This window comes from Pleurodeles waltl, chromosome 2_2, assembly GCF_031143425.1.
Source record: "Pleurodeles waltl isolate 20211129_DDA chromosome 2_2, aPleWal1.hap1.20221129, whole genome shotgun sequence".
NCBI lineage: Eukaryota > Metazoa > Chordata > Amphibia > Caudata > Salamandridae > Pleurodeles > Pleurodeles waltl.
In genome coordinates, this window is record NC_090439.1 from 258,338,241 (window position 1) to 258,350,958 (window position 12,718).

Sequence of the window (12,718 nt, forward strand, 5' to 3'; positions counted from 1 at the left end):
GGAGTAGACTTACAAACTCTCGGACAGTCTAAAGGTTTCAAAAGTTTCTCCCTAACTAGAAATGACTACAGGCTTGCGATTGGTCCTCCTGGTGGACTCATCGCACACACATGATTCAGCATCCAATTGTAGCCACAAACACCATCAAGTTTGCAACTATTCTGGATTTTCTCTGAGAAATGTGATGATTATTCTAAAACATTTGTACAGTTTTGCCACAATATTATATTTTCTAGTTGATTGCAACATCAGGATCTTCTCTTGGTATACAGGATGAGCTAAACAATTCTCACATGAGATTTATTAGTTACTTGTCTTGGCCGGCAGATAGAACAAATATTGTTACTTTGTAAATGTTGAAACATGTTCTCAGTCTTTAATGCAATAGGACATTCAACATCAGATCAGCAACCTAGGAAATAATTCAGGTTAGAGAGAAACAGAATGAACAAGTCATTTTCCTCTACTGCTGCAAAAATATAACTTCAAGCCTAGTCAAGCTAAAAAAGCCTGCATACATTCCAATTCAATTGAATACATATAAAAACTATTGCGCACCTTACAATTTAATCCAAATATGCAAGGCAAGTTATTTTACTGTAGGATTATTTACAACATATTAGGACAGTTTAAACATGCATTTATTTTTCTGCACACGTGTAACTGATGTTAATAACTTCATTTAAATCAATACAAGTACAATTAATTAATGTTCATTTAAGACTTCAATTCTAATACTCATCTAGTAAAATACTTTGAACATTATTTATGTCAGTACTTCATTTAATATAAATGCAAAAATATCTCCCATGTTAAAACACAATGTCAAATACAAATGGAGGCCACATTGTCCACTATAATTTAAACATGCACATTTTACATTTTGTGTTATTTTCTCTGTTATGCGTATGCTAACTTCTGTGCAGCTAATATTTTACTAAATTTGATCTCTCTCAGGTTCATTACATACACGATTCTGGTTAGCACCGTTATCAAGATAGAATGCCAAATCACCCTTAGAGTGACCCATCAGTAGGCACAATGATGTGATCATAGTAAGCAATAAAATCTCTTGGAACATAGTCATAGGGTATGTCATGTTAATGTTATGTTATGTTATGTTAGAAATATTTATAGAGTGCTGCGTTACCCGTAGGTGCGGTGGCACTAGCTCTGAGAATAAACCGAAAGTAATTGAAGAGTAGTTTCTGAAAAGCCACGCTTTGGGCTTTTTCCTAAAAGAAAACGGACTAGAGGCAGTGCTGATAAAAAGACTTCTTCCTCCCAAAATTTGCCCTCTTGAATCTAAGCACAATCAAAGTTTAGGTGCCTGCAGAGCGAAGATTTCTGTTGGGCTTCTACCAGTTAAAAGTTTGCATCAAATAATCGGGCCCTTGATCATGTAAAACATTGTAGGCCATACAGAGCGCTTTAAACTTAATGCGGTCTGACAGGTAGCCAGTGTATCTTCTGAATTGCTGTGTTTATCGAGTTAAATTTGGGGTCCCACTTAATAATCTTGCCATGCCATTTTGTAGCATTTGTAATTTATTCAGGTTTTGCTGCTGCAAATTGAGATATAACTCATTGCAGTCGTCAAGTTTTGAAAGATAGAAGTGACTACTGTTTTTTTGTAAGTCAGGCAGGATATATTTGAGGATTTATTTATCATTCTAAATGTAACTAAGGTAGCTGAGGTAAACGCATTCATTTGGTCACAAAAAGTGAGCATATTGTCCATTTGAACACCTAAATTCCTAGCTTTTCACACCAATATGGATTTGTGATTTGGATAGGAGCTCAACATCAAATATAGCAGCATGATGGTCTGACCATGTCAAGGGCAAGAAGGCTTGAACTTTAAGAAGAGCATTGTTTTATAAACATTCTGTCCAACAAATGCCCTCCGGAATGAGTGGTGACTTGAACTAATTTAGCAAGGTCTGCACTGGACATAATATCCAGGCGCAGTTTTGTGTCATAATCCTCTGAAAGTTCAAGATGAAAATTGAAGTCACCAAGCACAGTGCAATCTTTAGTGGACAGCCCACCTTGTCCTAATGAACCAGTTTTCAGCATGAAGCCACTTCTTGGGCCAGGGAGACTATAAAGTAAAGCTACTTTAAAAGATTGTTGTTGGGATAATTGTAAGCAGGAGGACAGAGCTTCCCATGCTGGGCAAGATGCAGTATCAAAGGCTTCCACCCATTTTTAGTGGTCTGTCTAATATGCGAAAGGTAAAACCCGGGGGAATGGCCTACCCAAGTTCCGATCCTGATGAAGAGTCCATACAGGTTTCAGCTATATATCAAGTTGCTGATTTGTTAAGAACTCAGCAAATTCAATGCTGTGTTTCACTAGAGATCTTGCATTTAGAAGAGCACAGTGTGATATACTCTTAATACACTTATCGGTTGTAGTGAGAGTTCTTTTCTTAGCATTGTGAGATATTTGGCTTGGAATATTACAGATTTGTGTTCTGCATGTTTCACATGAAGTCTAGGTAACATTATTGAAGGACCCAACATCCAGGCTGATACAGTTTGGGATCTTACCTTTAGTGTTCAAAGTATGTAGCTCAGATCTAGAGTAGCAGCGAGTATGTTTCACAAGGGGTTCAAAACCGGCCGAGGACGGGTGCTAGACACGGTCACCCGCTGTGTGCTTCCAATGTGCGGACGCGTTTATGTCAGCTTAAATAACCCTCCATGTGAGGGGGCAATGCAACAAGCCCGGCTCTTCACATCACATATGTACAAACAGGTAGAGTAAAGTGAAAGGTGCAGAAATCCAAGGTCCAGCAACCCAGTACTCTGCTTACAGGCTCCCCTGTGAGGGAGTAGTACTGGTTAAAAAAAATGAATGAAATTAAAAGTGAGAAATGGTAAACACATACAATCATTAAAGTATAGAATACCCCCTTTCAATTACGGCACCCAAGCAGTAGGAGCTAGGCACCTCCTGAGATTAGCTAAGTTTCCTGGAAACAGATTATTTTAGCTCCATGTAAGTTACATGTTTGAGTCTCTTTTACCAATTTATAAAAGCCTGCTATGTTCCAAGAAATATTCCTCAGCTTGGTATCAGGCCTTTGAATTAGAGCTTGGGACCAATCTCTCTAATTCATTAGCATGATGGAGAGTCGATGTCACATGTTCCTATTCAAATATCAGACTTGAAAGTCAAGAAAATGGGTGTACATTCATCTGACACAACAACTCCAACAATTTGCACCATATATAATGTCTGGGTATGGGCATAATGGGAAGGGACAGAAAAAAAGGAAAGTCAATAGAAGGAAACATGCATCTATATCCCATCTGCAAAGAACATTGACTTCCTCCCAAATCATGGCACACGCTGTAACTGAAGAAAATGTGGCTTCAGCAGCACATGGATTCTGACTGAAAGAAATATGAGTCAGAAATTCTAGAAAAGTAATATCAGTTTACTAAATTAGTCTCAGTTTAGGCATAGGATGTAATATTGATCATAAGTGTGATCAGTTCTTTGGCTGAACAGAATCAACATCAGGAAATATATTTTCGAGTATCAGGATAGGGTTGCGAAACAGAAAGATAGGAACTACTACTGTTGAACCCACACCAGTATTAGGTCTTGCCAGAGAGGATACTTTACCTGAGCACCCTGATACTAAAGTCAGTGGATAAGTGACCAAGCATAGAATATAGGGGGCTGCTTCAGGATTGAGTTGTGATGGTCCAAATTCAGGAGAGATTGAGTTTGTTTGAACATTTTGTTCAGGAGCAAGAGGGGATTATAATTTATGTGAGCCCTTCTTTATAAGCCTTCTTTGTGGTAATGTAATTTGCTTGGTTAAGCTAGAACTCAGAGAAGGATATTTAAAGTTAGGTGTGGCCCTTTTTACCTTAGATTCTAGTGGGGGGCTCATTCAGAAAACAATCCTCAGTCTGAGTGGACTTAACTAGATAAATGTCTTAGAATATATGTAAGTATTTCTAAAAAGTGCTCTTGAGTTGTGAGTTGCTGTGTGAGAAGTTTGACCATTAAGGTAAAAATGTTTGGCTCAATATCGCCATGGCTGATAATGGGCTACGACTATTTCAAATTAAGGCTCAATTACATTGGACAAGGCAGGTGAGCTTACATTCATGTGGAGAAGCGAGGACATAGTTCATCAAAGTATGAATATTGCTATGACTAAATTCGGTAGACAAAATAGGTTGCACAGAACTATCACAAGGTAACAGTAATTGTTGATATAGTTGACCAGAAGAGAAATCCAAGTGACATGTTGGTGGGAGTCTGGACCACAAAACAATGATCCCCTACTTTGAAGTCTTCTATTAGACTCACGTGAGACCGTTTATTTATGTTAGCCTTATGGTCACAAGGAAGATCAAGATTATGAGTTTAAGAAGTTATCAAGGATAGTTTGTTCTTTCTTTTTTGAACACTGCTGATCAAATAGGTCAACAGTTTTAAATGCAGTATTTAAATTGGACACACAAGAAGTAGTGGGAGCTAGTAAAATATGATCTTTTGTTGCAATATCATAGACAATTACCCTATGTCTCAGAGTATTACCTCCAGAGGGGGGTATTTCTATTTTGCAGGAGATCAAAGTAATATCGTTTAAGACTCTGGACAACAAATAGCATAGAAAGAAAAGACAGTGTAAATGAAAGTGATCTTCGTGAAGAATCACAATCACAGCTACAAGATAACTCTCCAGACAATAAAATGTATACTCTAGGGCAGTATCCTCACTACAGAATCTGATGAGGTGGCAAGAGGTGAATGAAAAGAAAAAGCAGCAGGGACACCTGTGCAGCCTTTAGCTCTACTGGCCTCCGGTGGCTTCTGTCACATAATGGAGCATTGATTCCATCATCCCTGCACCTCCCTAAATTCTCTACACTCCATTCGCCTCCCCGGCTTCCCAGAACAGACTATGGTTCCTTATGTGTCACTACAACCTCAGTGAAAGACAGCAAGGGGTCAGCGCAAGTCAGCGGCAAACAAGGGAACTTCTTTGTCACAGGTAAAATATGACCACACCCAGCCGCTTCCACTGCAAAAACTAAGCCAGGTTAATGTGCAGTCTGGTACAATCTGGTCAAACTCAAAATGTCCCCGCCACTGGTAAGCAAAATAATAAATGTCCATGGAAAACCATTGCCAGAGAAGCAAACTGAAGAGCTCAGTAAAATATCTTTGTCCCACCCAAAGGCATAATGGGATAACCTCAAGGAATACTCTGAGGAAAGTGATGGGGTAACCAGATAAACGAATAAGGTCCAAATTATGTCAGTAAAAGAGTTCATTAACTAGCCAACTACTACAAAGCATTTGAAGAAAATCAAAAAACAAACTCTGCAGAAAATATATTTAACTGTCACAATGAATGGCAATGCAAGTAACTGCACTGCACAAGATAGATTGCATTGGCTATTGTTGAGTTCTTTGTGCTGAATTCTATGTTCATATCTTTGCAGACACTAGTGGATTTCTATTGTAGTTTACAGCATTTTAATGAACGTACGCTGTTCTGATGATGATAACTGTAATAAAATATTTCTCACTACCTTTATTGACATGTGGTACTGCTGTACGTAATAGGTGTTCATATTATCCAATTTAATTATATTAAACACATTCTCCTATGGAAGAGTGAAAAACTAGATGGTTGTTACCAGTGACAACTTTCCAAACCACTGATCTTCCCACTGTCAAAGGTCTAAAAAATGATGCAGGCGATTTATGTTCAAAGGATACAAGACTGTAAAAATGTATTTTTTATTTTTCAGGCCTGGAGTTTGGAAGGACCTAAAAATGATGGGATCTGTATCACTTTTTATATTCTTCATCACGCTATTGGTCTTGGGCAGACAGGTAAAGGAATTCATTTTTTATCAACTGCTGGAAAAAAAGACATATGTTTAAATGCTTGGGCAACTGATATATTGTAGATTGCATAAGTGATAATGTCCAGCCTAGATCAGCCTATGAATTAATCAACCATTTCCTTCCATTCTTTACAGATGTAGATAGGCAATAAAATTGTAACATATGTAGAACATTCCCCTAAACACTACCCCATTTTAGATGGACATTCCGATTATTTCATTCCTTTTTTGGTTTTTACTTATCGCTGAATCGAAATATTGCTGCCTGAAAGCTGAAGGTGAACAGAAAAAGACAATCCTATGTAGGTAATAGGTTTTGCCCCCACAGCAATGGAAGTGCTGCTAATAAATACAAAAGTATTTAGGAAGTTTCGGGTGTATGAAAGGTGAAGGAGAGAATCAAAGATGGGTTGGCAAAATGCTTCCTTGAGTGTAAGAATTATCTTTGTCTTCGCTTCTACCGAATGGATTTTTGTTGTTTTGCTATCAAATAATTTATTACATTTTACTCAATTTTTCTAAATTGTTGTTGGCTTTTTTCTTGTCTCTAAGTTAAGCCTGACTGCTTTTGTGCCAACGTACCTGAGGGTTAAGCACAGATTAACTTAATGACTGTTTGTGCTTTTGCTCACAGTCGCACATAGCATGCAATAAAAAATCCATATATGAAGTTTGATTTTACAGACCAGTCATAAGCATTTGCAGGCACTTATAAATAAGCAGAGCACCTTCATGCACATCTGTCAACATGCTTTGCGTATTTATAGCTAAAAATCTCGAAGAATGTTACTACTGCAATAGATTTAGGATTGCAAAGTGTACATAGATCATTTATTTGTTCTCCTTATTAATCCCATATTTGTCATACCAGTGAGGTGGTAATATTTCATGGTCATATTTTATTTATGGTATTTAATGGTTTAGGATGCTCCTTCACCGGGATGGTGAGCGTATCTTACAGTGAACATAGAATAGGTACATTCTCTAGCAGACAGTTTAAATCATACAACAATGTAAAGCCATAGAAACCTTAGCATCATATCAAATAGTGCAGTGAAATGTACTGACTATCATCCTCCAAGTAAACCAAATCAAAGGACCTAAAAGCTCATTTACAGCAACTCTTGTCCAAGTACATTCTATCACATGTATTCGTGCTTGATTAAAATGAAAATTTACTGCCACTTCAAGAAGGGACAAATGGTAAAACCAAAGGGCCCAATTTGTGTGTGGTGAACGGGGTCACAAATCAACGGTCTATCCACCCTTTTCAGAATCCCTGCTGGCTCCAGTGTCAAAACACTTACTCAGACCACCTTCTCTATTTAAGGCAGATGGTCTGTGTTGGAAATGGCCCTTCTGCAGGGTTATCCCTAGACTTTTTGCCTTCCTCCTTCTCTTTTTCTGACCTCATTTTTGCTGGCTTTTAAACTCTGTGCACTTTATCACTGCTAACCAGTGCTAAAGTGCATATGCTCTCTCCCTTTAAACATGGTAACCTTGGATCATACCTGATTGGACTATTTAATAATATACCAGTGTAGTTTACATGTCCTGGTAGTGTAAAACTCCTAAATTAGTTTTTACACTACTGTGAGGCCTGCTCCCTTCACAGGCTAACATTGGGGCTGCCCTCATACAGTATTGAAGTGGTAGCTGCTGATCTGAAGGGAGTAGGAAGGTCATATTTAGTATGGCCCGAATGGTAATACCAAATCCTGCTGACTGGTGTAGTTGGATTTAATATTACTATTCTAGAAATGCCACTTTTAAAAAGTGAGCATTTCTTTGCACTTAAATCTTTCTGTGCCTTACAATCCACGTCTGGCTGGGCTTGGTTGACAGCTCCTTGTGCATTCACTCAGACACACCCCAAACACAGGGTACTCAGCCTCACTTGCATACATCTGCATTTTGAATGGGTCTTCCTGGGCTGGGAGTGTGGAGGGCCTGCTCTCACACAAAGGACTGCCACACCCCCTACTGGGACCCTGGCAGACAGGATTGAACTGAAAGGGGACATGGTGCACTTCTTAGCCACTCTTTGAAGTCTCCCCCACTTCAAAGGCACATTTGGGTATAAAACAGGGCCTCTGCCCTACCTCATCAGACACTTGCTGGAGAAGAAACCTGAACCAGAACCTGCATCCTGCCAAGAAGAACTGCCTCGCTGCCTAAAGGACTCACCTGTCTGCTTTCTACAAAGGACTGCTGCCTTGCTGTTGCCCTGCTGCCTTGCTGAACTCTTGTCTGGCTGTAAAAGTGCTCTCCAAGGGCTTGGATAGAGCGTGCCTCCTGTTCCCTGAAGACTCAGGACCAAAAAGACTTCCCTTTTTCATTTGGACTCTTCGTGCTGTGAACATTTCGACGCACAGCTTGCTCCGCGGCGAGAAAATCGCTGCACACCAACGCTGATCGACGCGACGCCTTCGGGGCGACCAAAACTTCGACGCACGGCCTTGCAAGGACAACGCCGCCCGACTTCCAGAGGGGAAATCGACGCGACGCCTGCCGTGAGACCGAAACTTCGACGCACAGCCTCGCGGAACAACGCGCAGCCGGAAAACAAGCAGAATAATCCATGCACGGACCCCGGGACATCTGGTTATCCCGCAACCCACAGAAAGAGACTGTCCGCATGCCGGAAAAGGACGCACGTGAAAAATAACGACGCAAGTCTGTGTGTACACACCATTTTTTCACGTATCTCTTCTTCTGCGGCCCTTTGCAGAGATTTTCCACTCCAAACCAGGTACTTTGTGCTTGAAAGAGACTTTATTTGCTTTTTAAAGACTTAAGACACTTTATATCACTTTTTAGTGATATCTTTACAAATTCATATTGTATCTTTGATCGTTTTGACCTGCAAATACCCAGATAAATATTATATATTTTTCTAAAGACTGTGTGGTGTATTTTTGTGGTGCTATATTGTGTTATTGCGTGATTTATTGCACAAATACTTTACACATTGCCTTCTAAGTTAAGCCTGACTGCTCGTGCCAAGCTACCAGAGGGTGGGCACAGGATAATTTGGGATTGTGTGTGACTTACCCTGACTAGAGTGAGGGTTCTTGCTTGGACAGAGGTTAACCTGACTGCCAACCAAAAACCCAATTTCTAACAGTCTGTTTTATTTTTCTGTTATCACCAGGGTAAACCTGGTAGTACCAGACAGAAGAAAAAAAGACCTTACGGCCTAGGAGAAAGCTTCTAGGTTGTGGGGGGTGGTAGGGTATATATATATATTTTTGTTTTTTTTAAACTACTACTTTTGGAGTTTATTTTTTTGAAAAACAAAGAAGTTTGGTGCATGGCCACCAGAAAGATGGCACCCGCCCCCCAACCTTGCATTGTTTTTAGAGGCAGCACCATCATTTGTGACAATAGTTTTCTGAAGGCACAGAGCTCACCATTGGGTCAGCCGTTATCTCTAAATGTGGCCAGCAGACTCTAGTCAGGGTGGAGGACGTAATGTCCTGTACCACCCTGAAGGACAGCAGGCTGCCAGCCATAGTCAAAATCAGACCCTGAGGGACATATTTGTACTCTGTCTGAGCCGAATGTAAGTAAAAAATTTGACGCACATTCTGCGCAAACCTTGCCCCATATTTAAACGTTGATGCCCGCGGATGTCAAAATCCCGCCATGTGCGTCATTTTCTGGATGAGAGAAACTGCCTTGCATTAATCATATATAAGGTAGGTGTTCCCATCCAAAAAATGACTTAAACGCCTGTGCGTCATATTTATGCTTCTGGGCAAAAATCATGCACGGCCGGGAGGCGGAGTTGGAAAATGACCCACAGCCTGATTTGCGTCAAAAATTAACGCCTGGGTCAGGGCAGGCATTAAAATGGGGCAAACACACCTGTATTTAATCAGAACACACAGAAGCAACAGCAGAGCAGCAAAAGGGAGACATGGAGGTGCTTCTCATCCAGCGTGCACGCAGACGCACAGCACAGCAACAACAGCAGCTACCACAACACCAGCAGGGACCCCAAAGGCAACGCAGAAGACAGGAGAGGATATTCCGCACCAGGGCAACCCTTCATGGCCTCAGGGAACATGACATCATCCAGAGGTACAGGTTGAACTGGCAAGCCATTCAGCAGCTGCTGCGCAACATTGAGCCACATTTGGCACCAAGCTTGCTGACACCCCGCTCCATCCCAACAGAAACCAAGCTGCTAGCTGTACTACACATGTTGGCAAGTGGCTCCTTTCAAACCACTGGCACCCTGGTTGCTGGGATATCACAGCCATCATTCTCCACCTTCCTGCCCAAGGTACTGGATGCCATCATCAGACTCGCATTCTGCCACATCTGCTTCCCAAACACACAGCAGAAGCATCAGGAGACAAAACAGGGGTTTTACCTCATTAATGGATTCCCACACGTCCTTGGTGCCATTGACTGCACACATGTACGCCTTGTGCCACCTGCTGCAACTGAACACCTATACCGCAACAGGAAGCACACACACTCCATCAATGTGCAGGCCATTGTGGATCACCAAGGTTTGATCACCAATATCGTGGCAAAGTATCCTGGGAGTGTACATGACTCATTCATCTTCGGTCACTGTACCATCAATCAACACTTCCAGGATGGACGATATGGCAATGGACTAATTGTTGGTAAGTACAGAAACCTACTTATATACACACTCCACAGCAACCCTCTAGGACATCGACATGTGGACAGGAACACACTGAGGTTGTGACACCGCAAGGCATGTTTGATAGGTCTGCAGTGAACGTGTCACACATCTGAAAATAGTGTACAGTCTAATGTCAAGACGTCAATGATCACAACGCATGGAGAGGTTTGGCTAATTGTCACCTTGCAAAATGTAAGCATCTCGCTGATGTTAAAATTAATCCATTGCATATGTCTAAAGGTATGGGATGACCAGGGTACATAGATGCTAACGTGTTACCACCACTGTCAAATTGAATCTGTGTATAGAACTATCATCTCACCCCCAGTGAAGACACAGAAACACCTGTATCACAAGTCACAATGCTAGGGAGTACACACTGTACTGCAAATCCCAAATCATACTGCTGACAACCAGTCAGCAGGCAAACACTCGTTCAGCCAAGGAAACAACCCAATGCAGATGGTACATCCTAGAAGCCTAGGAATCAACACAATAACACAAAAGAGCCACAGACAACACAAGACAACTACTGCCATGCAAGGTGATAGGAATGGGGCAAGATACGTCAACATGATCCCAATCATTTTCTCTTTCAGCTGATCAGGGGTATGGGATCCAGCCATGGATTATGACACCATGTGGCAACCCAAGCACTGCAGCAGAGCGTGCCTACAATGAGGCCCATAGGTGGACACGCACCATAGTCGAGAGGACCTTTGGCATCCTCAAGTCGAGATTCAGATGCATTGGCATCACTGGTGGCAGCCTCCTATACTCACCAGAAATGGTCTGCAAGATCATTTTAACATGTGCCATCCTGCACAACATTTGTGTATGAAGGAACATTCCCCTATTAGAACCAGAGCCACAAATGCCTGAAGAGGAGGAAGAGGAGGATGCTGGCCTGCAACATGAGGGGGGAACAACAAAACACAGCTGCTGTTTTGCGTAGGCGCCAACATATTGTGAACAATTTCTTTTGAAACAACTCACCATCACCACTGTAGCAACATATGTAAATAAACACCGATAATAATCACCATATCATGGTCTGGGTAATCATTTCTGCTCACCTTTATCTCGAACTATCAGAATAAGAGTGTAGCCTCATGGAGCATTGCTGACATACCGATCAGGACACAGAAATGTCCAAAGCAATTGTGATGTGTATTATACAACAGTCACATTCACACACACTGTAAATGACATATATCCTGTACATTTCACCTTTGAAGGGCAATAGCAGAGGACCACACCTATTTCACATATACATGTTGGCAACATGGTTCATCGCAGCATATGGCCCACAACTAAGACACCATCAGTCAATAAGGGAAAAAGGCTCATACATGAGGCAGTGGATGTGCTATTGCATTGGTAACAGGAATGTATGACCAGACCCTTGTCAGCAGTAAGTTGTACAGCACCTATCTTTGCAAGGACTATCTGTGACTAGAATTCCATCTAAGCAGAACATATATAGCACAAGTGCCACACCTATGACAAGCAATGCGCACATGACATTCCATGTACATGTCAGCCCATGTCCTAAGTCCTGACACACCCATGCTCCTGGTCTCACCCCACCTGTCTTAAGAGGTCCCTGGAATGGTAATATGTGTACCCAGATATTCCCTCCTCTACACACACACACAGACTAACAATAGTAATCCAGTGTGCTTCACTCTTTTGTATGGTATGCCATAGTCATAGTACATCTGACTGCATGGACGTCAGATCAAATAATGCACTGGCTTGTAGTTTCTAAGCCCTGTTATCAGCTGTAGATTGCTTCCCATGTGAAAGGTACTGTTGGCCATTTGAACTCAAATCTCACCTACAGGACTTGTGAGAAACTGATGCAGCACACACCTGTGAGCACCTCTATGCAGACCACCCATTTGAACATGCACTGCCCTTGCAGATGCTGGGAACAGCATAGACGCTGCCATTTTGTCAATTACACTGTTATGCATTGCTAGAAAAATAAGCTTTGTAACACAGCCCTTGGGTTTATGTGTCACCTTCCAAAACACAGGACAAACACAGTTTTCCATGTCAACTGTCTTGTTCTTCATCCGACCAGTCTCAGTCAGACCACTGAGTATGTACCTTGTGAAATTGCTGGATCCTGATTGACCCTGCATCCTGTCAGCCT

General features: G+C 41.5%; 1 protein-coding gene across 1 annotated transcript in view; it reads left to right on the top strand.

Moving 5' to 3' along the window:
* The window catches only part of ADCY2 (adenylate cyclase 2), a 4,811,883-nt gene that overhangs the window by 4,528,805 nt on the left and 270,360 nt on the right, over nt 1–12,718 (top strand). The window contains exon 19 of the mRNA XM_069219709.1: nt 5,793–5,877. Coding sequence (XP_069075810.1) covers nt 5,793–5,877 — 85 coding nt within the window. The remainder of the gene's footprint in view (nt 1–5,792; nt 5,878–12,718) is intronic.